This window comes from Pan troglodytes, chromosome 19, assembly GCF_028858775.2.
Source record: "Pan troglodytes isolate AG18354 chromosome 19, NHGRI_mPanTro3-v2.0_pri, whole genome shotgun sequence".
Taxonomy (NCBI): Eukaryota; Metazoa; Chordata; class Mammalia; order Primates; family Hominidae; genus Pan; species Pan troglodytes.
In genome coordinates this window covers 32,968,929-32,995,657 of record NC_072417.2, presented here as the reverse complement: position 1 = coordinate 32,995,657, position 26,729 = coordinate 32,968,929, and the positions used below count along the sequence as shown (strand labels likewise).

Here is a 26,729-nt window from a genome sequence, read left to right as displayed (position 1 = left end):
GGTTCTGTCACTGGGAGGGGCGGTGGGGTGGGAAAGATGCAGTTTTCCCAGAGTTATTGTGAGGTTGGGGCGACACTCAGCCAGTACCTAGCACTCCAGAGGCAGCCTCTAAATGTTAGGGGGACCCCATGTCCCCCACCCTGCACCTCTAAGGCTGCTGTTTGTTGCACCTCTTACCTTGCCCAGGGCTGAACGGGCTGGAGGGGTGAGGTGGTTCCCCAGCTTCCCCCAGAGCCTCCCCTCCCAAAGCCCAGCTCCAAAACCTTCTCCACCCACTGCAGGCCTATGGTGGCACTCACACACTCTCTCTCTCTCTCTCTACACACACACAAACACACACACACACACGTTCTTACATTCTTTTTCCGTTGTTTGCGGCTAATTGTTTATTAGGAGATGCAGGCGGCTGTGCCAGTGGGAAGGCTCAGCTTGCTCTGCTATAATTAGGATAATGCACATTAGTCATTTAGTGTAACTCTGAGAGCAGCCCCCTCCCCCGCACTCCCCTCCCCCGCTGCTCCTGCTTAGCTGGCTGGGTTCCCAGGCCAGGGCTGTGCAGGTTTGTTCAGGTTCCCTCCTGGGCCTTCTCAGTTGGCCCTGGCTCTACCTCACTACTAGTCCGTCCAGCTGTCCCTAAGCCCCCCACTGCCTCCCCTGACTCCAGGATAGGGTTTTCTCTATTTTCTCTCTCCAGGCTTATCTCCTATTTCCTTCCTCTCTGTCCCCTCTTTCTCCACCTCCCCCTATCTCTTTCCTTTGAACCCTAGCTTTCTCTCCCTCTCCCCTGTTCTCAGCCCTTCTCCCTAGCTTCTGCACCCTTGCCTTATTGCGGGGGTCTCTCTCCCTCCCCCAGCCCTCCATGGGTAGGTAGCCCAGCAGAGCAGGTCAAGCCTACACTCCAGGCCCTGGGGGGTTGGTGGCAGTTCTCCTCTCTGGCGTGACTGTAGGAGGTAGTCCAGACCCTCTCCCTGGGGCCTGATCCTCAGGAGGTTGTCCTTGCTGCTGCCTTCCCTGACACTCCCCGCCCCCAAACACAACCCACTATTTTTGGCTGAGGACTAGGCTGGCAAAGGTAGGCCATTGTCTCCAAAAGGCCCTTCCCACAAGCACACCAGTGTGGCCGCATTGCCTTGTTCCCCCCTTCCCTCGTGGTCATCCTGAGATCCAAGAAATTGGGCCCCATAGGAGGCTAGGGTGCTGGGGGGTGAATGTGAGGGCTCTCATCATGCTGGCTGGAGCAGGTAGCCCTCTGTTTCATGTGGCCTGGATTGGGCACCAGGCAGCCGGGTGGTAGGGAGTATCTTTTCCACTAGGAAAGAGAGGCTCTTCAACAGTGTCTTTTTGTCTCTAGCTGCACAGCCACTGGCCAACTCCAGACCTGCTGACAAATAAACCTCCTGACCCCTATTCCTACATCCCTGAGACCCCCACGCAGCCTTTTCCATCACAAAAGGGACCTCACATCAAAGCCCATTACAGCTAGGCAGACTGAGCTCTAGGGCCAAGGGTTTGCCCTGCAGGTTGCTGCTGGGGTAAGGGTGAGGGTGGGGTCCCTCCAGTGTTTCAGAAATAAAAGAGCTGTTCCCCGGGGTAAGTGATGCTTGATTGGAAGTACAAAGCCTTTCTTGTCTTCATAAGCCTGTTGATGTCTCTGGTCCTGATCCTGAAATCACAGATGCAGACAGACTAACAGACACAGGCTTACAACTTGCAGGGCAGGCTCACAGAGCAGGTACCACAGAGGGCCTGGGGTCACTGTGCACTTGGAAGGGCCAGAGCTTCTGTCCCCTACATCTGATATCTCTCCTCTGCCTGGACTCTCCATGCAACAACTGGGCCTCCAAACTCCAAGCCCCTCTTGCCTTGGGACCCCTCCAGCCCAGGGATACCAGCCTGAGTTGTACATATTGTAGTCCCTGCCCCTAGAGGTCCACATCACCCTATCCTGAACTACTCCTTCTCACCCTCCTTCTCTATCATGTGCCCCGAGGCTCTGTCCCTCAGTGCCATGTGCAGCTTACAGGATCCCATGGGAGCAGAGTCTAGAGGGGAAGGGAGGGACCATGGCCCAGCTGATCTCCCAGGACCAGGGAACCTTTCCTTGGCCTCCTCTTGGGATTGCTTCCCCATAGGTGGCAAGGCTCCAGGGGCCAGAGGAAGGTACCCCTGAGACTAGCAGGAAACTGGGAAACAAGAGCCCTGGTTTTCAGTAAGTCTCTCATACCACCTTGCTGTATGCTTTCAGCAAGTCTTCCCTCCCTGGGTTTCCCCAGGAGCAGGACTAGGAGGCCAGTTCAGGGGCTGTCCTGGTGGCAGCTTCTTGGGGTCTCATGGCCACCTGTCCTTCTCGTACCCTCGTCCTCCTTCAGGCTTTCAGGAAGCAGACCTAGCCCCCAAGTTAGCTGAGCTTGATTCATTCTTTCATTCACCAATCTGTAGTTTAGTACCCCCCTCCCCGATTCCTCTGCCTAGGTCTCTGTGATTTCCTTCCTTCCTTACTCTCAAAGATGAGGAAGTCACACTGAGCAGCAGGCTTGGTCTGGTTTTAGGCAGAGGGAGCAAAAGGAGTGGCCAGTTTAGGATAGATATCCCAGGATGGGGTATAGCAAGGGTGCCTGCAAGGGGAAGACTGGCACAGATGTGTGTGCGTGCGTGTGTGTGTGTGTGTGTTAGCACAACCACCTCCCAGGGCCATCCCAGTCATTCCTTCACTCACTCATTCACTCGACAATCCTCTGTTCCACACAGACCATGTGTAAGACTCTGTGCTAGGTGCCAGGGATTAAAAAAAACCAGCAGTGTCTCCACCCTTAGCGGCAGGCAAGTTGAGCCCCAATCAGAGCACAAGAGGATTCGCATTGGGTTCACATATAGGAGAGAGGGGAGTCGGTCGCTGGGTCTTGGAGGATCTCTGCCTCCTGACTCAGGAGGCCGTGTGGGGGATCCATTTAATGACGATGATAATAACACTCAGAGAACAGCTAACATTTAAAGAGGGCTGCCTGTGTGCCAGGCACCGCTGAAACATTTCACAGGTAATCTTATAACATAGGCATTTTGTTAGCAAAGCAAGTCAGTGAATAAGGGGCTATTCTCACTCCATTGTACAGTTTAGGAAACTGAGGTGGGGGATGTGAAGCCACTTGCCCATGATCACACAGCTAAGAAATGACAGAGCCAGCCTGACCCAAACCTTTGTGACCCTTTTTTCTCATCTGTAAGGCGTAGGGGAGGGACCCTGATATCCCTTCAGCTAAGAGATGGGGAGTTCCCAGGCAGATGGCAGGAAACCAGAGCTGCTGGGAGTCAGCAGGCAGGAGGTCTCCTGGGAGGGGATTCAGGGCAAAGTGGAGGAGGGGTGCCCCTCCTGCTGGCCCCTCCCCACAGCTGACTTTTATTCCAACATTGGGTTCCAGCCAAGCGTGGGGGTGGGGTGGATAACAGTACTGGGAAGCTGCTTCTCCAGGATTTACAACCTGCCAGGGAGTGGGCAAGAGCCATCTGGGGGCTGCTGGCTGCTGGTGGCTTCAGTGGCTCTTCCTCCCACCCACCCACTAGGGGAGTGGCCACAGCATGGAGTCAGTGATTATGTATTCCCTGGCTGCATGTCCTTGCTCTGGGGCTCCTGCTGCTCCTAGCGCAGCCCAGGCTGCAGTCACCCAGAGGCACTCAGAGTTGGGAATACGGCGGAGAGAGGAAAGTGGAGCCTCCAGGTTGATGAAGGAGCCACTAGCCTGTGCCAGAGGAGAACCCAGGCTGGTCCTAGAGATGGGGTCTGCAGCTTCGTGGTGGGGAAGGTTTGAGCTGCTTTGGAGGAGGGAGGAGCTACAGGGCTGGGGATGGGGTGGACATCTCCCTCAGACCCCAGACCTCAGGGAGGCACTCATCCCTCTGTCTCTGGACTGGACCCCTCTTCTCCCCTCTGGCCCAATGTGGTTTACTGCAGCTCCAGCCTGGGGTGGGGACATGCCTGTGGGGACCAGCTTAGATGGTATCTTTGTGCAATTTAGAAAGATACAAAAGCAGCCCCTCACTAGGCACCGGGCTTGGCGAGCAGAGCTGGGGCTGGGTTTTAACCTCTGTTTGCTCCTTGAGCTGTGCATCTTTGTCCAAGACACCAACTGTTCAATAGTATTATACATAGAGGCCCTGCCCTGGTGCTTAGGGAGGGCAGTGTTCAGGGCCCACCGGGCCCAAGTCATCACCTCTCCTTCAGCCAGCTGACTGCTACCTAGTCCAGAACTCCCTGCAGACATAACCGCTACCTACTTCTAGGTCACTCATGTGGCATGCAGAGCAGGGACTATCCTCTTCTCCCAAAGAAAGAAGCTGAGGCCCGGAGAAAGGAAAGAAACTGCCCAAGGTTACACAGCAGATCAGTGACAGAGCTTTCTGGGCCAAATTCTAGGGCCCCTCAACAGCTGGCACTCCTTCCAGCCTCGGTGCCTCTTTGGAGGCCTTTGGGACACTGCTCCATGTCATCTCTGTACTTGTCTTATTTAACTTAACCAACCTTGGCAGAAGACCTGCGTGAGCCAGACAATGCACCAAGTGCAGGAGAAAAACAGGTGAGCACTTCCATCCTCTCAGAACTAAATAACCAATAAATGTTGAATGAATGAATGAATGAATGAACGAATGAACATTGAACACCAACTTTGTACCAGAAATTACACCAAGCAAGCAATTTGCTTATTTAATCACAACTCTGTGAAATAGGTTCTAAGCTCTTCATTTCACAGGTATGGAAATTGAGGCTCTGAGAGGTTAAGTAACTTGCCCAAGGACACACAGCTATGTCAGAGCTGGAATTTGAGTGACAGTTTATGTGACTCCAAAGCCAAACGGGCTCTTTCTTATTTTTTTAAGGATTTCCTCTTTAAAAAAATTCTTGGAACAACTTCAAACACTTTCATTTATTTTTAATGGCATTTATTGTTCCCTTTCTAATTTTACAAGCAATGTGTGTTCATTGCAGACAACTGGAAAATACATAAAAACATAAAGTAAAATATAGCAATCATCCATAATCCCCACCCCCTAGAGATAACCACCATTAGCATTTTGATACCTTTCTTCCCAGTGTTTACATCTTTGTACATAAAATTGGTATTATGCCATATAGCCAGTTTAATGCCCTGCTTTGTTAATTCGCACTATTTTGTGAACATTTTCCCATTCAGGTAAATATTATTTTTGAAAACTTGATCTACAATGGCTGCATATATCCATTTTTATACATTTGCATTTATTTAATCTAACTCTGCTTTTGACATTTAGGTTGTTTCTAATTTTTTACTATAAACATAGCATTACAGTGAACATCTATGTAAATTTTTTTGTTTTTTGTTTGTTTGTTTTAGAGACAGGGTCTCACTCTGTTGCCCAGGCTGGAATGCAGTGATGTGATCATAGCTCACTGCAGCCTTGAACTTCTGGGCTCCAAGTGATCCTCCTGCCTCAGCCTCCCAAGTAGTTGGGACCACAGGTCCACGCCTGGCGATTTTTTTTTTTTTTTTTTGAGAGATGGGATCTCGCTTTGTTGTCCAAGCTGGTCTCAAACTCCTGGTCTCAAGCGATCCTCCCTCCTGAGCCTCCCAAAGTGCTGGAATTATAGGAGTAAGCCACCATGCCCGGCCAACATTTGTAAATCTTTGAGCAGATTTCTGTTTATTAGATGCCCAAAGCAGCATTTCTTGGGTCAAAGAGCATGAACAGTTTTAAGACCTTTAAAGCATATTTTGTAATTGCTTTCTAGAAAGCTTACCTAGTTCACCCTCCACTAGGAGGGCAGAGGAGTGCACCAGTTCTTTAGCCCCTTGCTAACACTGGGTATCGCTGATTTTTTAAAAAATGAAACATCTTTCTCAAGACCCAGGTTTTTCCCACTGCAACGCTCTGCTCCACAGGAATGATTTGGTATCATGGGCTAATAATTTCCCATTTGCCTAGGGGGAAATATGGCCCTGGAGAGCAGAAATGACCTGCTAGGTCAGATTTGCCAATCAGCCAAGGAAGAGCAGGCCTGGAACCCAGGCATCCTTCCTCCCAGTTCAGAGCCCTCTTCTTTATACCCTTGGCCTCAGCTTCCTCCACCGCAGGTCTCCTGGGTTGGGGGTGTTTCCCCAGGGCCAGTCCGTCCTACTCCCTTAGGTTATACCACTCCTGTGGTCCTCCAGGTCTGGGTTGAGGTGGGGTCGCTGGGCAGAGCCTATTTCTGGCCTCTTCATCATGGACCACATAGCACCTGGGATTCTCACCACTGGCACTAATCATGGCTCATGCCCCCTCTCATTCATTCATTCATTCATTCATAGATTTGATAAAAAGATGTGTTTTGCATCTATATGGGCCAGGCACTGTTCTAGGCTCGGGGTACTTGTCATCATTAACTATCAGCAACGCCAACGTTATGCTGCGCAAGTCACAGCCTCTTCAGCATCTTCACCAACTCTTCCTACTTAGCGCTATGTTCCAAGCATCTGCCATAATAACAACGCCTGGAATGCTTCATAAACATACAGATACCAGGCCTGTCCCCTGGAAATTCTGACTGTATAGGCACTAGTCATGGCTCATGCCCCCTCTCATTCATTCATTCATTCATTCGTAGATTTGATTAAAAAGGTGTTTCACATCTACATGGGCCAGGCACTGTTCTAGGCTCTGGGTACTTTTCACCATTAACTATCAGCAATGTCAGCGTTATGCTGTGCAAGTCACAGCCTCTTCAGCATCTTCACCAACCCTTCCTACTTAGTGCTATGTTCCAAGCATCTGCCATGATAACAATGCCTGGGGTGCTTCATAAACGTGGATACCAGGCCTGTCCCCTGGAAATTCTGACTGTATAAGCCTGGGCCCTTCCTTAGGCATTGTTTGCTGTTGTTTTGTTTGCTCTGGTTGATTCCTATTTTCAGGCAAACCCAGGAGCAAGTGCTAACAGATCCCTAAACACTGACATCTGGTGTGGATGCATGTGCATGTGCACACACAGGTGAGCAGGCCAAGCTCCCTCCCAGCACAGCCCAGCACCCTTGAGCCCTGCTGGCACACCTGCTGTGCCTCTGAACCACAAACTCACCAAACCTAATGACAATTTTTTTTCTGATTTGCAAGAGATTAGTTTTAATTTGGAGACAATTAGAGGTAGAAGCAGGAGGCATCAGATCTTGATTAGAAGCAGGGACATGGCCAGGGGAGGCCCCACCCCTAGCCTGCCCGGCCCTAGCTTCCACAGAGATTCATTTATGTGCCCAATAAGGTAGGGGCTGGCCTCTGCACCTGGGGAGAAGGTTGTCTGGGAGAGGCAGAGGGCCCCTGCTGTGCTCCTAGACACCTAAGGCAAGCCTGGGCAGGTACCCCCAACCTCAGAAAAGTATGGAATTGACATTTGTTTAAGCACCCACTGTGTGCCACTTGAGTTGGGCATCTTTGTCCAAGACACCAACTGTTCTATAGTATTATATATAGAGGCCCTGTCCTGGTGGTTAGGGAGGGCAGTGTTCAGGGCCCACCGGGCCCAAGTCATCACCTCTCCTTCAGCCAGCTGACCTTGTACTACGCAAAGCTGGTCCAGCCCCAGTGTCCACCAATATCCCAGTTCAGCTGCATAGGCAGAGGTATGAAAAACAACTATGTGCCATCTAATGGTGGAGATGGCTTGAGAGACCTCTGTGCAGGCACAGGGACACAGGAGCCAGTGTCTCATGGCCCCAGGGGAGCAATCACAGAAGTGACTAATGAGAGAGTTCCCAGATCACATGCGTTTCACTCATACCAGGACCAGGATCCTCCTGATCTGTCAGAGTCAGAGCTGGCCAGAGCAGAGCAGTGGCAGAGAGGAGGAGGGGTTGAATGACTAGGATGGTGGCCGTGAGAGGTATCAGAGAAGGCTTCAAGGAGGAGGCGATGGCTGAGCTGGGCATGGAAGGATGAGGGGGACCCCCACATCCTCCCACATGCAAGTCTGCTCTTGGGTCTTGTTGGGTCAGATACCCTCCTGCAGAGCTGGTGAAGCCACTATTCATGTATTTGTCTTTTTGGGTTGTGAGAAGAACAGAGCTGGTCCAGCTCATATGGAAAGGGTCCCTCGTTAAGCACAGTCTGGCAGGGGTCGGGGAGGCTGGGGAGAGCTGGGAACACCTCAGTCATCATCATTATCCCCATGTGCAAAAGCTGGATGATCCCAGCCTGTCTTCCTCCCCCTGTATGTTGTCTCTACATTTTACTGGGGAAACTGAGGCTCGGAGGGGCAGAAATACCAAATCCCCATGTATCAGTTTGCTAGGGCTGCCATGACAAAGTTCCACAGGCTGGGTGGCTTAACAGAAATTTATTTTCTCACAGTTCTGGGGGCTGGAAGTCTGAGGTCAAGGTGTCAGCAGGATTGATTTCTGGTGAGGGTTGTCCTCCTGGCTCGTAGACAGCTACCTTCTCACTGTGTCTTCACAACTTCTCTCTGTGTGTGTCTGCATCCTCATCTCTTCTTCTTATAAGTACACCAGTCATATTGGATTACGGCCCACCCTCACAGCTTAATTTTAACCCTAGTAGCCTCTTTAAGGATCCTGTCTTCAAATACAGCCATATTCTGAGATACGGAGAGTTAGTATCTCAAGGGCAGGGCACAGTTCAGCCCATAACACCCCATCATAAGTCAGAGAAGACATGGAGAAGCCCCTTTTCTCAGGAGACGGCAGCAAGGGAGAGGGTCCCAGGGCCAGACCCAAATGACTGAAGACCAAGTCAGAGCCCAGGTCATCAGCAGGAAGGCAGCAGGCAAACTGGTCTGCAGGGCAAACTGGGGTCAAAACAGAACTGCAGCCTGGGGGCACAGTGGAGCCAGGGTTCAGAACCACGCCCACGGAATTGTTATGGGCAGCCTGCTGTGGAAGTGAGGGGCGGGCAGGTGCCAGCCTGTGTGTGTGTGTGTGTGTGTGTGTGTCCTCCCAGGTCAGTCTGGAGGGCATAGGCACACCTTAGTGTTGTGCGTCCAAGGTGGGTCCAAGCAGTGCCTTCCCCCACAACCTCTCTTCTCTTCCACCTCCAGTCCTGGCCTGACCTCAGTTTCTGTGTTGATCAGCCTCCCTTCTCCCCACCCCACATCTGTCTTCCTTCAAGGAACCTTCCAGTAGCTTTTCCTCCCATGCCATGCTCCATGATGTCTGGCAGTCAGAGCTCTGTGCCGAGATGCAGGCCAGAGTGCATGTTAGCACACACGTGTGTGTGCACTCAAGCACATATTTAGTGTCTCTGAAAACTTGACAGACCAACTGATCTGCTCATTCCACCAGTCTTACCTCTTCCCTCTCTAGCCACACCAGAATGCTTCCAGGGCCTTCTCCACCTCCCAGGAGAAACTGAGGTCCAGAGAGATCAAGCAGGTTCCTTTAAGCTCCAGAACAAGTGAGTGGGAGAGCAGAGATTAGTGTTAGGTCTCAGGGACCCACCCTGCTCCAATGCTGAGGAGACTGAAGGGCCCCAGCAGGATGGAATGGTTCATGGTGGTGATGGGAGAGGCTGCTGTGGGCCACAGTGACATAAATAAAAAATTGCAATGCCCTAATGTCAGCTTTCCGGCTCCCTCTTCTGAATGCCAGCTGTTTTCTTGATACAGGTTACTGCCCCTTCCAGAAACTCAGCTTTCTTATCTGCAAGCTTGCTGACAGGGTCCAGAGCCCCTAGGCCTAGTGCCAGGAGCCCTCCCCTCAGTGGCCACCCAGTCTCCTCTTGGATGCCCCATTGACAAGGAACTTATTACCCTCACAGCATCCCAGTCACTGCTGGGCTGCTTATTCAGAGAATTTCATTCTTTCAACAAAAATATATTGAGGGCCTGCCTGCTATATGCCAGGCCATGTTGTAAGCACTAAAATAGAGCAGGGAGTAAAGCCATGTCTGTGCCCCTGTGGAACTTAATTTCTAGTTGGCAGAAACAGACACATGCATATAATATAGAGGTAAGTGGTGGTAAGTGCTATGAAGAAAATGAAACAGGAAAAGGGATAGAGAGAGATCAGTGGTGGGGCTGGGGGAGAGACAGCGCTACTTTAGATAAATGATCAGGAGTATGTCCCTAAACAAAGATTGATGAGAGAGAGAGAGAGAAAAGAGAGGGGGAGAGAAACATTGAATATCAAGGGGAGAAAATTCAAGGCAGGAGGAACGGCAATGCAAAGGCCCTGGGGTAGAAACATTTTCTCAGTGTAATCCAAGAACAGCAAATGGTTTGGATGATCCAGGATGTTGGTTTTGCCAGACCAGCTCCTCCCCCAGGGGAGTGAGGGGATTCGGGTGGGGCATGCAGTCACAATTGTCCAATCCCTTCCTTCATGCCCCTCTGAGTCCGGTGCCCATCTGGTGGTCTCTGCCCCTGCCGTGCCTCCAAGGAATCCAGATGGTCAGCCGTGAAGTTGGAACAGTAAGAGAGGGCAAAGGGGACTAAGTGCCACTTAGCAGCTCTGGGGTCTCCAGGGGATGGATAACTAAGGCAGGGCTAGTACCCCCCCCCCACCCCCGACCCTGTCCCTCTACAGCCTGGATAGTGAGCACTGAGAGCCCACTGACCACAGCTGCCCTTCTCCCAGCCCAGAGGGAGGAGCGTGGGGCCCCACCTTGGCCTCAGCACTCAAAGGCCCTGTACCTCCCCATACATGCAGCAGTGCCCCTGCCCTGGGCTGCTCTGCAGGTCCCAGAAGATGTCCTGTTCTTGGTCTTTCAGCTGCTCTCAACATCCCTGTGAGGGGGAGGGACTGATGTCACCACCACAACTTTAGAGGTGGAAACGGAGGCTCAAAATGGAAAGCAACTTGCACAGTGAGTCTGTGGCAGGGAGAGGGCTTGCACTTGAGTCCCAAAGCCGGTTGGTTCGCCTGCTTGCTGCTGCTTCCAAAGCAGGGTCCAAATGTGGACCCTGCATTTCCACAGTTGGCCTCGGGGCCAGCATTCCCCAGGCTGCAGGGACACGTTATGAGACCTAGGCACCAGCCAGAAAAGCTCTCCCCATCTCTGCAAACAACTTCCTGTCCTCACTTGGACTCTGCTGCACAACCCCACCCCACCATCAGCTCCCAGCATTTCTTGCCGGTGATTTCCCCAGTTGGTCCTAAGGGCTGCTCACGTCCTTCCGAGCATGCCACAGGAGAAGTGGTGAGAGCATGTGCCACGCCTCTTAAAACAACTGACCCCGAGGGCCTTTGTCATGCCCCGAGCCTGTTGTCTTATTTTTTGAACAAGGAAGATTACTGCAGATTTTATTTTTTTGAAGGATATTGAGACCAGAGCCTCAAGAGCAAGGAATTTTTAGTTCACCGCTTTTGCGAGGAACTGGATGTGAATGTTTGTGAAACTGCCAAGGTTTAACTGACAGTGGTAAAATGATAAATATGCATAAACTGCAAGTAATATCTAGTACTGACTAGGAGTCTCCTCTTTGGGACATAGGTCTCTGCAGATCACTCAGTGTAGATCAGCCATGATTTGTTGAAGGCTTTCTTGGTGCAAGGCCAGGTAGGTAACTAACTCCCACACAGGCAGGATGGGAGGTCCCTTCAGAGAAGGACAAAGCTCTGAGGAAACCCCCAGGAGTTGAGGGCACATCTTGGAGGGCTTCATGAAGGAGGTGGCATTGAAGCTGGACCCTGGAGGAAGATTCAGATTTGGATGTGCACAGATAGGAAAGGAGATAATCTAATGCAGAGGGTGCAGCATGAACAAAGGAGGGGAGATAAGGCAGCAGCCGTGAGTGTGAAGGTGAGTGAGTTGTCCAGTTACGCCACCAGCAGGGGATTGGGAGGAGTCCTAGGAGAAAAAGGATGCTGACGCCTTGTGTAGGGGGCCCTGAATGTCACACTCAGGTACAAAGTGAGTTTGGATTTTATTTTGTAAGCAGATAGCAGCACTTCTTTGATATACACACATTTGCATTGTGTCGCACAATTTATAGAGTGCTTTCTTACTTGATTCTGAGAAACAAAACAAATGACAACACAGCCTCCTGCGAGACCAGCATTACTGTTATCATTGTCCTGTCTTTACAGTTGAGGAATGTGACTCGGGAGGTTCTTGGGGAGATCCAAAATAAGATTTCAAACCTCAAACCTCCGTTTGGGTCCTTTCTGTTCCTTGACAGTGTCCAACGAGTTTTGGGCTGGGAGTGAGAGGGGCAACAATGTCTGATTTGTGTCCAGGAGAAAAAAATACTCTGGCTACTGTGTGGGGGAGGAGAATGCCAGAGAGGAGGGGAGACCCTATTGGCCAGTGGTATGTCGTCATAGCGACAGCAGTAAGGCCAGAATGGGGGCAGGGAGGGAGGACAAGGGGCAGCCTGAGGTGGAATTGCCAGAAGTTGGCAGCTTCCTTGGTGGGTAGGGAGAGGCAGTTAAGAGGAGGGAGGAGGCCCATGTTTAGGTGTGGGAGACTGAGGATAAAATTTCCTGGTTATATAGTCTGTGGCCAAAGGGAGAAGGGAGAGAGCTGGATCCCTGGGGACCCTACACCAGCTGAGAGAGCAGGTACAATACTAAGGAGCTTGGGTTCGAGAGTCAGGGGACCCCAGGTTCAAGTCCCACTACTGGCCCCTTTGCCCATGTAACTTGGTTAAATTATTTAAGTGTCCTGCACCTTAGTTCATTTATCTGTAAGATGTTAGGATTGGCACTCAAAAAGGAAGTTACTGATAGAAAACTGGTCGCGTGGATGGAGATCATAATAAGAGGTACCTCAAAGGATTGATCTGAGGATGAAATACACTAAGGCCTGTCCCACACGGAGCGCAGTGCAGGATACACAGGGATCACAGGGACTCTTTTCAGCACCAGAGTCCACTCAGCCCTCTATGCGCACGACTTTGAAAGTCCTCACAATGGCACTTTGAGGCAGAAACAATTTTTATACTTGTTTTACAAGTGAGGATGCTGGGGATAGAACCTCCTGAAGGTTCACAAGGTTTTGCGACGGTATTATCTTTACCCCTATGTCGCAGGTAAATAAATGAAGCGGTGGGTGAGAGGGTAATTCACATACCAGCAAAGGGGGTGCCAGGCTTGGAGCTCTGGGAGCCAGGCCTGAGCCAGGGTCGGGGCCCACCGGAGGATGGACAGCCAGGCTGAACCTCCCCAGCTAGAGGAGTTGGCAGCCCTCTGTGGGGTGGGAGAGACGAGCCTGGGGGCACCCTGGGGTCCCAGCGTGGCCTCTCCTGACCACCCTGGGCCTCTTTCCTCTGTCTGTCCCCAGCCTCTGGCCGCTCCCACCCGGCCAGCCCCAGCCCGCCGGGGCCGCAGGCCAGCCCGGTGCTGCCAGTCAGCTACCGCCTGTCGCACACGCGGCTGGCCTTCTTCCTGCGGGAGGCGCGGCCCCCGTCACCCGCGGTCGCCAACAGCTCTCTGCAGCGCTCCGAGCCCTTCGTGGTGTTCCAGACCAAGGAGCTGCCGGTCCTCAACGTCTCTCTGGGGCCCTTCAGCACCAGCCAGGTGGTGGCGCGGGAGCTCCTGCAGCCGTCCAGCACCCTGGACATCCCCGAGCGCCTGACGGTGAACTGGAAGGTGCGGGCCTTCATCGTCCGCTCGCACGTGCCCGCCTCGCAGCCCGTGGCCCAGGTGCTGTTCTACGTAGCCGGCCGGGACTGGGACGACTTCGGCGTCACCGAGCGGCTGCCCTGTGTCCGCCTGCATGCCTTCCGGGATGCCCGGGAAGTCAAGAGCTCCTGCCGCCTCAGCGGGGGCCTGGCCACTTGTCTGGTGCGGGCCGAGCTGCCCCTGGCCTGGTTCGGGCCCCCAGCCCCCGCTGCGCCACCCACGGCCCGCCGCAAGTCCCCGGACGGGCTGGAGCCCGAGGCGACGGGGGAGAGCCAGCAGGCCGAGCTCTACTACACGCTCCACGCCCCTGATGCGTCGGGGGGCTGCGGGGGCTCCCGCCGGGGGGCCGGGCCCGGGGTGGGGGCCCGAGCGGAGAGCCCTACCCAGCACCCCCTGCTGCGCATCGGGAGCATCAGCCTGTTCCGCCCGCCCCCCAGGAGGACCCTGCAGGAGCACAGGCTGGACAGCAACCTGATGATCCGCCTGCCAGACCGGCCCCTCAAGCCCGGGGAAGTGCTCAGCATCCTCCTCTATCTGGCCCCCAACTCCTCCTCGCCCTCCAGCCCCAGCGTGGAGCACTTCACACTCAGGTAGTAGGGAAGATGGGTGGGGATCTGGTTTCCCTTCCAAGATCAAATACATACCTGACTCCTTGTGGGTGGGTTGGGGGGCGGGGGGACCTCCCAGCTGTATCCCTGTCCAGCATCCTAATCCCGGATCTGTCACTTAGCACTTGAGCAACCTCAGGAAGATACCTCGCTTATTGGAGCCTCAAGGCTCTTATCTGTCTAATGGCAACAAACATTCCTGCCCCTATTTCTGGATCTCATAGAAATGGCATCATGGTAAAGAGGAAATATCAGTTTCACAAGCATAGATTTCCAGAATAATAGAGCTGGGACTAGAAGGGCCCTTAGACATTTTACAGACAAGGAGACTGAGGCCAAGGAAGAGAAATGGGGTCCAGAGAGCAGCCTCTTGGCTGGGAGCCAAAAGAATCGTGTGTGTGTGTGTGTGTGTGTGTGTGTGTGTGTGTGTGTGTGTGTGTGTGTGTGTTTTGGGACATTTGCCCCAGTCCTAGAGTTGGGAGAAAAATTTTCAGAATTCCCAGCTCTTTCTATCCTTCTACACCTTGAAAAGGACACAGTTTGCAAACTCAAAAATGCCTTAAATTGTATCACATCCACCCCAAAAATGATAATATTTCACACTAGGAATCTGTGGTTTGAGTTATGTTGTGTGACTCTGAGGACACCCACCAAAATGCTTCCTCAGCCCCAGGCACTATGCGTTGGACCTGAAACATCACTATAAGCCTGCAGCTTCTTTAAGTATTTCCCTGTCTCCTCAGTGTCCTACCTTCAAGTTTAAATGCTGCCGGAAAGGGTCATGCCTCATTCAGTGATTGATACCTGAATGTGAACATAAGTTAAATCAGCCATCAGAGATCTTGGGCTGCATTAATAGGAGTAGAGCTTGCAGAATTAGAGAGGTGGCAATCACCTTGCTTTAGCCAATGTTCATTGGAGTGCAGCTGAAGTGTCGTATTTAGTATGGGATACTTCACATTTAGTGTCCAGAGGAGTGTGACTGGCTGTGAGGTGATTCAGAACTATGGCAAAAAACAATTGGAGGCACTGAAGGAAAGAAGATTCAGAGAACACCTACTCACCTCGGCAGCTTTTTGAAGAACTACTACAGTTAGGACGGAGGGGAATTGTTCTCTGTTGCCCAGCAGAGCCTGTGGCTCAGCTACATCCAGGGAAGATCTTTCTAGTTTTCTTGGTCTTTCTGAAAAAGGAATGGGATGTGTGCAGAAGTAGTGAGTCCCCTGTCACTAAGGTATGCCAGTAGAGATTAGGCAAAGACTTGGCAGGGATATGGTAGAAGGGATTGCAGCTTTCACCGAGGGTCAGAGTTTTCAGCTGTGTGATACCAGATTCCCCAAGTTCATCTGAAACATTCATCTGAAACATCCAGGACTCGGGGTAACTTAGCTTATCTGTTCCCCTTCCCCCCAGTACAGTCTAGTGATGGTGGCCAGGCAGGCAGCTTTGGGCTGTAGCCTGACCCTCTCCCTCTTGTTCCTCCCACTTTGTCCCAGGGTGAAGGCCAAGAAGGGTGTGACCCTTTTAGGTACCAAGTCACGGAGTGGCCAGTGGCATGTGACCTCGGAGCTGCTGACTGGGGCAAAGCACTCAACAGCCACCGTGGATGTGGCCTGGGCTCAGAGCACACCCCTGCCCCCCGGGTGAGCCCGAGGTGGTGCATCTACCCACCTCTTCGCAAAGCAGCCATCTGAGAGGGGTGGGGAATCTTTGAAGGAGGAGGCTAGGCTTGGGGAGGGCTGGGGCTCGGTCATTGGGGTCTCTGAGGTCCAGGCCCCTCAGTGGGATCCTGGGGCTGGAGCACCTCAGATGGGCTGGAGAAGGCCCAGAGGGCCCCATCAGGCAGCTGCCGGGGAGGGGTGGGGTCCCCACTGAGAGTTTCTGAGCTCCTGGACTGCTCCCAACCCTTCATCCTCTGCTCTCCTTCCCTCCCCTACCCTGGCAGGGAGGGCCAGGGCCCCTTGGAGATCTTGCAGCTGGACTTTGAAATGGAGAACTTCACCAGCCAGTCGGTCAAGCGGAGGATCATGTGGCACATTGACTACCGTGGCCACGGCGCCCTGCCTGACCTGGAGCGGGCAGTCACTGAGCTGACGGTCATTCAGCGGGATGTGCAAGCCATCCTGCCCCTGGCCATGGTGAGCAGGCAGGTGACCAGCCCAGAAGATGCCTGGGTCTATGCATGTGTGCACATTTGTGTGACAAGAATGTGAACCACTGAGTATATGTACAAATTGACATGTGTGTATATGTGAGACTTCCTGCCATGCCCAGGTATGCCTGTGTGAGAAGGTGCATGCATGTGTGTTATATTTGTCGGGCCATGAGGACAGCAGATGCTCAGGGGGGCAGAGGTGGGAGATGTCACCATGGAGGGACCACTGATGGGAAGTTTGCAGAAGGAGGTAGCAATGCAGTTGAGTCTTGGAGGTCACCTGGGAGGGAGCCTCCCAGAGATGCAGGGTGTGTCCCAGGCAAGGCATTACTTGGGCAAAGGTACAGTAGTGAGAATATGAGTAGTTTGTTCAAAAGAACTATAGATTTAGAAAGACTGTCATGGAGTGGTAGGGCTGGAATGATTGTCTGGGGCCAGCCCAGGGCAGCTCGAATAGCCAGGCGTGTGTTGGACGTTACTGTGTGAGTCCTGAGGAGCCTGGAAGCTGTTTAAGAGGAGATGGCAGGGGCCTGGGGAAGGGTTGTTTCCCGGCAGCACAGTGAGGTGGACCCTGAGGTTCCTGCAAAAGCCCGAGTGAGCAGACCATCTGTCAAGGAGTGCCAGGAGGGGTGGTTGCCTATCCCTGCACACGGGTGCAAGTGTCCCCACTGGAAGGATGTGCATCTGAGGATTGGGGGCGGGGGCGTCCAGGAGCCGGGGCCTTGGCTAGTGTGTCCCAGGACAGAAGGGGACCACAAGTAGAGCCCCCCCCTTCTCCTCCCTGCAGGACACAGAGATCATCAACACGGCCATTCTGACTGGCCGGACAGTGGCCATCCCTGTCAAGGTCATTGCCATCGAGGTGAATGGCCTCGTCCTGGATGTCTCCGCCCTAGTGGAATGCGAGTCTGACAATGAAGACATCATCAAGGTGGGCATCCTGGAGGTGGGGCCCCTGGGGAAGAAGCCCTAGGCCTTCAGGAGAGTAGAACCTCAAACCAGAGTCCAGGTGGCTGACTCTTACTCATCCTCTAACACTGAACCCAGGCCTCCCTGTGCTGGGACCCCTTCTGTTGCAGCAGCTGCCCCCACCTTTTCCTCCTACAGCACTGGCCTTACTTCATCCCAAGCTTCACCACACCATTCTGAAAGGGTTGATTCTCAAGTCTACCGACTCCCATGATACTCCCTCTTCCTGCCCCTGGATATTGCTTTGGCCAGTCCTGGAGGGCTTCCTGTAGGAATATGAAACAGACAGTCAGGCCAGAGGGGGAGAAGGCAGTGTCAACAACTTGAAATCAATCTAGCAAGACATTATTGAACCTTGGTGTGTGGCAGACACTTGGCAAGGCAGCAGGGGGTGGGTGAGGGAGACAACCCCTCAAAGACCTGCCGTGAACCCAGAGTGCGAGTGATCAGATGAAGGCAATGTAGCTCAGGAAGAAGCCTCAAGAAACATACGAGTTAGGCCGGGCATGAAGGTTGTGTACTGAGGGCCCCACTCCCGGCACACACGCTCCAGCTTCTCCAACTCCTAAAGGCTCCTGTCATCCGTGAGCTCCCACCCCACCCCTGAGCTCCTTCCCAGGGACCTGCTTTGGCCCCAGGTCCCCCACAGCCCAGCCCACATGACACTCATCTGACTCAATGACCCAGTTTGCCACCTCCCCAAGAGGGCTCCAGATTCCCTCCTTCCCCTGGCTTTGAACAGTGGTCAGAAGTGAGTTGGGAAGAGGAGGCAGTAGAGTGGGCAGTGGTGTGAGCAGATGTCCAGCCCTGGTAACTGTGGGGTGGGCCAGCCACTCACTATGCCACCCTCCAGTAGGCATCAAAATCAGATGGTTAGACAACTGAATTTGTTCTTGCTCCTGTAAATAATTCAGCTTGAAGGAAAGCAGGACAGTTGGAATGCAGATGTCCTTCTCCTCCTTGTCACTTGGGCTCCCTCCTGCTCTCTCTCTCTCTATGCTTTGCCTTTGGGTCCCTCCAAGTCTGGGAAGCATGGGGCTCACCTCATCTATCCATGATCCAGGAAGGATGCCTTCCAAGGGAGCCAGAGTAGATGGTCTGGAACCCCCGCTCCACTGCATCACCCCCTTCAGAGAAGCCTCACCAGAAGCCTGTGAGCTGTCCACTGCTGGAAGACTGGGATGGGAAGAAACAGGCCTGCTCCCAAGGGCCCTCACCCAGCACCTTCTCTGTCACCCAGACTCCCCCATCCCAGCTCCAGAGCAGACCAGAACCAAGGGGTAATCAGAGAAGATTCTAAATGAAATTGGTTACAAATCTTGATGAAATATACTCAGGTCTTTACGGAGTTTGCCACATTCTAAGTGGAATTTACAGGTCTGCGTTGGAATTCTTTGCCTTCCGAGGTGGGAAATGAGCATTTCTGGCAGGGCTGCTGTCCCATCCCTCCACCCACCCCTCTGAGATGAAGATGGGAGCTGGCAGCGTTTGGGATGCCCCAGGGGCTCATCTCCATGGATAAACCATAGTCCCAGAGCCCCTGGGTCCTTCCAGAGCCTTCAGGGCATCATCAGCCCACCAGCTGAATGATAGACCTTCCCCCAAACTCAAGACCATGCACCCATGGACGTGCACCAGCATGAGCACCTAGATGCATGTACACACAGGATCCATTCTGGGGTGCCAGGTGTGTGCGTGGGCATATTTAACACACAGAGCCATCTGCATTTGCCCTAAAGTACTGGCAGTGACACCTCTGTGAGTGGGCACAGGTATCAATGAAGATGTACTCAGCAGGCATGTGGTTTCTATCCAGGGAACCTCTAGGAATGCAAGTCAGTATCCAGGTGGGCAGGCATTTACAACAGCCACATCCATTGGTGGCAGCCATTCACCCGTCTGTGCTTGGGGTTCTAAGGTCCTGAGTTTTCCTCTCCCATTCCCTCATCTCCACACCTGGTTAAGCAGCCCCCCTCACCGGAAATTAACTACCTGCCCATTCTCCTGGGGCAGCCATGCCAGAGAGGCCGTGGAGGACATGGGTCTGCCCCTCATCCCCATCCCCTGCACCTCAACTTCCTCCCTGCCCAGTCAAGTGCCCATGTCCTTTTTCTGCATCATAGAGGACTCTACCTGCCAGACCCCTGGCTCCAGAGCCCCGTCAGTCTTGCTGGGGGAGGGCAGCCAGCCCTGAGAGGCCCTTACCCTGGAGCCTCCTCCAAAGCGTGGCTCTGGCAGGTCAGGAACAGCCCCTGTAAAAGCATTTGCATGTTGGCTCCTTACTAAGGAACAAAATCCTCCCCCAGTGGGCACCAAGAGGTGATCTCGAGAAAGAGCAGAAGCAGTGATAGAAGCCAGGACTCCCAGAGGAATCAGTGCTTCCTTCCACTGGCCTCCTCCCCTTCAGCCTCCTAGGACTTTCCCTCCAGCCCTGGTTGTCAGACTGAAGTCCTCTGCACTGCCTCACAGGAAGACCTGTAGGGAAGATGTGCCAACTGTTCCTCCCTTCCCCCAGGTATCCAGCAGCTGTGACTACGTGTTTGTGAGTGGAAAAGAGTCTCGAGGGTCCATGAACGCCAGGGTCACCTTCCGCTACGACGTCCTCAATGCTCCCCTGGAAATGACAGTCTGGGTCCCCAAGCTGCCCTTGCACATTGAGCTCTCAGATGCCCGCCTCAGCCAAGTGAAGGGCTGGAGGGTACCTATCCTCCCCGACCGGAGGTACAGCCCTTCTCCCATGGCAGATACTTGGGAAACTCATGGGTGGATACAGCCTCGGCCCACAGTCTGATCTGCATATGGGTATAAGGCCCTTGGTATACATAGTCTGTAGGTTGGTTGTGCAGTCAACAAACTTTCATTGACCAGCTACTGTGTGCTAGGCACTGGCAAGTGTTTGAGAGATGGGGTGAATGTGGCCAGTGCCTGACCCTGCCAGTCTCTCAGTCCAGCAGGGGAGGAAGGCATGTGCATGCCACAGAACATGGTGGTGGGTGGGAAGCCCTGTGTGCAGGGAATCAAGTGGCACAAGGAGAGAACCCCCTCTCCCTCCAGGAGAAGTCAAGGCAGGCTTCCTGGAAGAGACATCTCTTGAGCTAAGTCTTAAAGGATGAACTGAAAGGAGTTGGCTGGGGAGACAGGTTAAGAGACTGCCTGCAGTCAGGCAGACAAAATGAAGCAGACACACCTGTACACATGTGTCCCAGCCTGGGCACACCAAGGGCACACTAGTGAGTGCATGAGTGCAGACACACTGTGACTCATACCCAGGCTCCCTTGCGGGCTCGTAGGCTTAGGCACCTGGGTGCCCATACGTGGGGCATATACATGTGTACTCACCGCATTCCAATCACCCACTCAGAGCTGCTGGAGAGAAAAGCACAGCAGGGAAGAGAAGAGAGGAAAGTGACAGGCAGCTAAGAGCAGGAGGTGGGCGGGGCTGGAGAGGGAAGCAGGTGGTGAGAGAAACAGGCGGCCAAGTGAGAATTGGGCTGAGTTCAACTCAGAGAGATTTGGAAGAGCAAGGTGTGTAGACCAGTGCCTCTCAAACTTTAATGTGTACACGAATCACCTGGGGATCTCAGTAAAATGCAGATTCTGACTGGGCAGGTCTGCGGTAAAGCCTGTGATTCTGCATTTCTCACCAGCTCCTGGGTGATAGCGATACTGCTTTGAGTAGCAAGGATGTAGCGGACTCTGAAGCCAGACAACCTGGTTTAAGTCCTGCCTCTGCTATTTACTAGCTGTGTAAACTTGGGCTACTTATATAACCACTCTGTGCCTCCATCTCCGTATCTGTAAAATGGGCACAATAACACCTGCCTCATAGGATTTTTGTGAGGAATAAATTAATGAACCCAGGTAAAAGAATGCTCTGTGTGAATGAATATTCTGGTTGCTTGATCCTCCAGTACACTAACAAAGCACTAGCTACAGAGAAAAACACTTGGCTTTCTCACCAAAGCACACCTTCCTGGCAGTAAACCTCTCAATTTTAGCATTTTTTGCAATGTGCACAGGCTGAGAATTTCCCAAATCATCAAGTCCAGGTTCCCTTTTGCTTAACAGTTTATTCATGTGTCTCTCTCCTCTCACATTTGACTAAAAGCAGCAAGAGGAAACCAGGCCACGATTTCCACACCTTGCTTGGAAATCTCCTCAGTTAAATGTCCGAGTTCATCACCTACAGGTCCTGCTTAGTTTCCACACAACTGCAGGACACAATTCAGCTAAGATTTCTGGCATTCTGTAAGAGGGATCACATTTGCTCCAGGTTAGAGCTTAGAACAGTGCCAGGCACAAACTTAGTACTGAAGAAGAGGCAGCAGTTGCTGTTAGGATTTGACGCCAGCTATTCCCAGGCTTGGCTTAAGCCAAGAAGAGGCAGAGAGGGACAGGAGGTAGGGTCAAGAATGTACTTTTCTAGGAGAGAAAAGGCTGGGACTCCTGGTTCCAAACTTAGAGATGGAAGGCATGAGCCATAGAGGAAGCTTGCTTTTGCAGAGCTTCTGGGAAGCTGGGAGGACCCAACAGGGCAAGGGTGAGGGGTGTGTACTGTGCAGGTCAGAGTCCAGGTGAGAAGCCTTCAGCATGGCATGTCCCCACCCCAGGTCAGTCCGGGAAAGCGAGGACGAGGACGAGGAGGAGGAGGAGCGGCGGCAGAGTGCAAGCCGTGGCTGCACCCTGCAGTACCAGCATGCCACCCTGCAGGTCTTCACCCAGTTCCACACGACATCATCCGAGGGCACCGACCAGGTGGTCACCATGTTAGGCCCGGACTGGCTGGTGGAGGTCACCGACCTAGTCAGTGACTTCATGCGGGTGGGCGATCCCCGAGTGGCACACATGGTGGACAGCAGCACGCTGGCAGGACTGGAGCCAGGCACCACCCCCTTTAAGGTAGGTATGGGCTCTGTCCCAGCACAAAGGGGCAGTATCGGGAGCCTTATTTCCCTGTGGGTGCAGAACTCAGATTTTTCTAACCCCAACTGGCCCCCAGAACACTCTTCCCTGCCTGCCCCTTGTCTGAAATTCCAAGGTCAGGCTCTTTTAGCTTCATCTTGGTAAAAGTTCTCACTCCAAGCTGTATCAACCTTTATCAATCCTCAGTGTGGGTGACTCAAGCAGACCCCTCCCTGAGAGCAGAGGGGGAGCAGGTGAGAGTCAGCCAGCCTAGAGTCCAGGAAGGTGCATTTGGTGATCTAGGAACTCAACTTTGACCTTTCCTGACTTGTTTCTACCCTGACAATTGGGTGTCTGGATAGAAATCATCTACCTAAGAAACTGTTGTGATCTGTGGGCTAGAATCTGCCTGCAGACATATCTTCTTTGTAAAACAATTGATCCAATGTGTTTTAACTTGGGAGATTTCTCATTTAAAAAATATATAGAGATTTCTGGTTTCACAAAAAATGAATCTGGTAACAATCAGCTAAAGCCAGTATTGGTGCCTCCTATACACGAGAATGAGTTCCCTCATTTTCTAAGTTGTCGCCACTCCCTTTTGTCTCGCTGACATTGAGGTTGCACATCAATTGCTAGTAGTCACCATGCGGGGGTTGTTGTTTTCCTTAGAATTGGCCCACCTCTCTCATTTGTGTTCCCGCCTGGCTCCCGTGAGCCCCCGACCCTCTCATGACCTCTGGACACTGGTTCCTGGTTGCAGACCTGAGGCAGAGCTGCGAAGTCCTGCCTCCCAGCCTGCCTCACCCTTCAGGCTCCTCTTCCAGCCGTGCTGGGATTTCTCCCTAGCTGGGGGTCTTGGGCAGGGGGGTGTGCTTCCCTGGTTCTCTCCCACCCCGGTCCCGCTCTGCCTCAGGTGGTGTCTCCGCTGACGGAGGCTGTGCTCGGGGAGACGCTGCTGACGGTGACTGAGGAGAAGGTCAGCATCACACAGCTTCAGGCCCAGGTGGTGGCCAGCCTGGCCCTCTCCCTGCGGCCCAGCCCTGGGAGCAGCCACACCATCCTAGCCACCACAGCTGCCCAGCAGACCTTGAGCTTCCTCAAGCAGGTAACTGGCTCCTTGGCCCACCAGCCAGGGAGTTGGTGGTATGGAAGGAGAACCTGGGGGCTCTGCTTTGCCCTAGCACCAAGAGTCCCCATATTAGGGCTTTAGGAAATGGAGGATCTCTGCCCTCCATGCCCTGCACAACTGCCCACCCTATGGCCGCAACATCTACATGGGAGGTCAGAGCAAGGTCTTGCTTGCTGCTCTTGCCACCTGAGATGTTCCCTCTGAGGGTCTCCCTCCTGGATTCACAGAGGGCTGTCACCTCCACATCACCCCCAGGAAGTACCCTCACTCATCTCTGGAGCCCCAAGTATACACCACAGGCATAGCCACAGGATGAAAGTGGAAAGGTGACAGATGAGAGTCCTGGGGAGTGAGGAGGTGACAGGTGGGAGTCCTGGGGAGTGAGGAGGTGATAGGTGGGAGTTCTGGGGAGTGAGGAGGTGAGCATCAAGTGCTGAGCCCGGAGTTAGGACACGGGTCCTCTGTCCCTAACTCACTCCATCACCCCAAGGCAATCACTTCTCTCTGAACCCTGCTTCCTCATCTGGAGGGAGGGCAATCCTCAGAAGGTTTTAGCCAACAGGCAGAAGTGGGGAGGGGGTGTGTATTCTCAACAGCCTGTTGTCTGATGGGGGTAAGCCCAAGGTCAGGCATGGAGATATGGAGCTATTCCAGCAGCAGAAGGGACTTGAATTAGACCCAAGGCAAAACTTACCTTTAGGTTATCCAGGGGAGAGGGGTGAAGTGGACAAGGGCATCCTCAGAGCAGTATGAGGCCTGGATGCCATGGTCTGGGATTTACCCTCCCCACACCCTGTGAGGAGGACTCTCACTTGAACAGTAGTTCCTGAATGCCCGCCACAGGTCATAGGCACAGTTCCAGTGCTGAGAATACAGCAGGGAGCCAGAGACCCATGGTCCCTGCCCCTACAGAGCCCAGGATCTAGCAGGAAGCCAGCTGAACCAGCTCTTTGACTCCTATCCCCTCCTTCTCCTTCTCCTCCAGGAAGCCCTACTGAGCCTCTGGCTCTCCTACAGTGATGGCACCACAGCCCCACTCTCCCTCTACAGCCCCCGAGACTATGGACTGCTAGTGAGCAGCCTGGATGAGCATGTGGCCACTGTGACCCAGGACCGGGCCTTCCCTCTGGTAGTGGCTGAGGCCGAGGGGTCAGGGGAGCTGCTTCGCGCAGAGCTAACCATCGCTGAGAGCTGCCAGAAAACCAAACGCAAGAGTGTGCTCGCCACGACCCCTGTGGGCCTGCGGGTGCACTTTGGGAGGGACGAGGAGGACCCCACTTATGACTACCCGGGCCCCAGCCAACCAGGGCCCGGCGGGGGCGAGGACGGGGCCCGGGGAGCTGGCCCGCCGGGCTCTGCGCTACCCGCACCGGAGGCTCCAGGCCCGGGCACCGCCAGCCCCGTCGTGCCACCCACAGAAGACTTCCTGCCGCTGCCCACCGGCTTCCTGCAGATGCCACGGGGTCTGACAGACCTGGAGATCGGCATGTACGCGCTGCTGGGCGTCTTCTGCCTCGCCATCCTCGTCTTCCTCATCAACTGCATCGTTTTTGTGCTGCGCTACCGGCACAAGCGCATCCCTCCCGAGGGCCAGACCAGCATGGACCACTCTCACCACTGGGTGTTCCTGGGCAACGGGCAGCCGCTGCGGGTGCAAGGAGAGCTCTCGCCGCCAGCAGGCAACCCGCTGGAAACCGTGCCCGCCTGCTGCCACGGCGACCACCACAGCAGCGGCAGCTCGCAGACCAGCGTCCAGAGCCAGGTGCACGGCAGGGGCGACGGCTCCTCGGGCGGCTCAGCCCGAGACCAAGCCGAGGACCCCGCCAGCTCGCCCACCTCCAAGCGCAAGCGGGTCAAGTTCACCACCTTCACCACGCTGCCGTCAGAGGAGCTGGCCTATGACTCGGTGCCCGCGGGCGAAGAGGACGAGGAGGAGGAAGAGGACCTGGGTTGGGGCTGCCCGGATGTGGCGGGCCCCACGCGGCCCACTGCACCCCCGGACCTGCACAATTACATGCGCAGAATCAAAGAGATTGCATAGAGGCGCCAGCCGGAGTAGCAGGGACCCCCCCCAACGGGGTCAGCTCGGGGTAGGACACAGCCGGGACCCCCGGTTCACACTGACTCTGGGCGGCTGAATTGATTTTGTACTCCCTGCCCCTGCAGCTTGGCTGCGTGCGGAGCGGGCCGCCTCCGTGTCTGGGCCTTCCCTCGCCTCACACCATTACCCTCTTCTGCCCCCTGCAGGTGGAGGGCTCTTCCTCCAGTGGCTCGTAAGGAGGAAAGCAACCCCAGCCTCTGTTCTGCCCTTTCCAAACCTCCTCCCATCTTAAGCAACCCCCTGCCCCAAGAGTGAGGCAAGGAGGTCCAGCTTGGGGTCAGGTGGGCCCACGCTGTGTCCCGGCCCCGCCTCCCGTCCCCCGTGTCGTCCCCCTGTGCAGGGGGTTCTGTGGGGGTCTTGTGTCACAGGCTGCACAAAGACTTTCCTCAAACTAATATTCAGGGATTTCTGTCCTGCAGGGTGGGGAGGTGGCAGCTGCCTGCCCTGCCAAGGATCTTGCTGTGGACGAAATATCTGGGGGTTAGGGGGACAGTTGTAGCATCTGCTGGCATTCGGGTGCCTCCCAGGACCTGGGAGCTGACTCTACAGAGAGGTCTGGTGCCAAGCCAGGCACCTTCCTGAGTTCTCAGGACTCCCACCTCTGCCCCAAGGGCTTTGGGCAGGGACCTAAAGGGGAAAGAGTCCTGGATCCATCTCTAGCCAAATCACACCCCAGAGCCAGAGGCCTGGGGACCTCCTTGCCTTCCCCTTCCCCCACAGCAAGGTCAACACTACTACGCCTTAGCCACCCCTCACCCTGCTGACTGCGCCTTCCCTCTGCAGCACAGGGCAGGCAGCCACCTATCCCCCACAAGACGGAACCCGGGAGGGGAGTAGAGGGCACCAGGGAATGCTGTGAGGGACTTCAGGGTGGGCAAATGCAGAAGGGAGCCAGTGTCGCCCCTACCCCATCCCACAGCCATTTTTCTCTCGGGTTCTACCCACCACTGTGTCAGATTTTTCTTAAATAAATGGAAGCAGTCAGACTGGAGGTGGGGGCAGCAGCTCCCATGAACAGAGAGTGCATGGTGGCTGGCTCTGTCTCTTCCTTATGCGCATGGGCAAACATACACACATACACAAGCGAGTGCACACATGCACACACACACACTCACACACTGTGGGCACACTACATGACATGAGACCAAAACTCGGCTAGACCAGGCTGTGGTCCCGCTCTTCCTCCCCCAACATGCAGGTCCCTTAAGACCCTCTGGTGCTTTGGGATGCCCAGGTCAAGGGATGAAGAATCTGCTGACCCACAAATGTGCCCTTATAAAGAGGT

General features: G+C 54.0%; 1 protein-coding gene across 1 annotated transcript in view; it reads left to right on the top strand.

The window, feature by feature from the left end:
* TMEM132E (transmembrane protein 132E) overlaps positions 1-26,468 on the top strand; it is a 59,756-nt gene extending 33,288 nt beyond the window's left edge. The window contains exons 2-9 of the mRNA XM_016932005.4: positions 13,237-14,167; positions 15,682-15,828; positions 16,131-16,323; positions 17,128-17,271; positions 19,825-20,030; positions 21,920-22,208; positions 23,128-23,319; positions 24,329-26,468. Coding sequence (XP_016787494.1) covers positions 13,237-14,167; positions 15,682-15,828; positions 16,131-16,323; positions 17,128-17,271; positions 19,825-20,030; positions 21,920-22,208; positions 23,128-23,319; positions 24,329-25,384 — 3,158 coding nt within the window. The 3' untranslated portion in view covers positions 25,385-26,468. The remainder of the gene's footprint in view (positions 1-13,236; positions 14,168-15,681; positions 15,829-16,130; positions 16,324-17,127; positions 17,272-19,824; positions 20,031-21,919; positions 22,209-23,127; positions 23,320-24,328) is intronic.
* Positions 26,469-26,729: the final 261 nt, after the last annotated feature.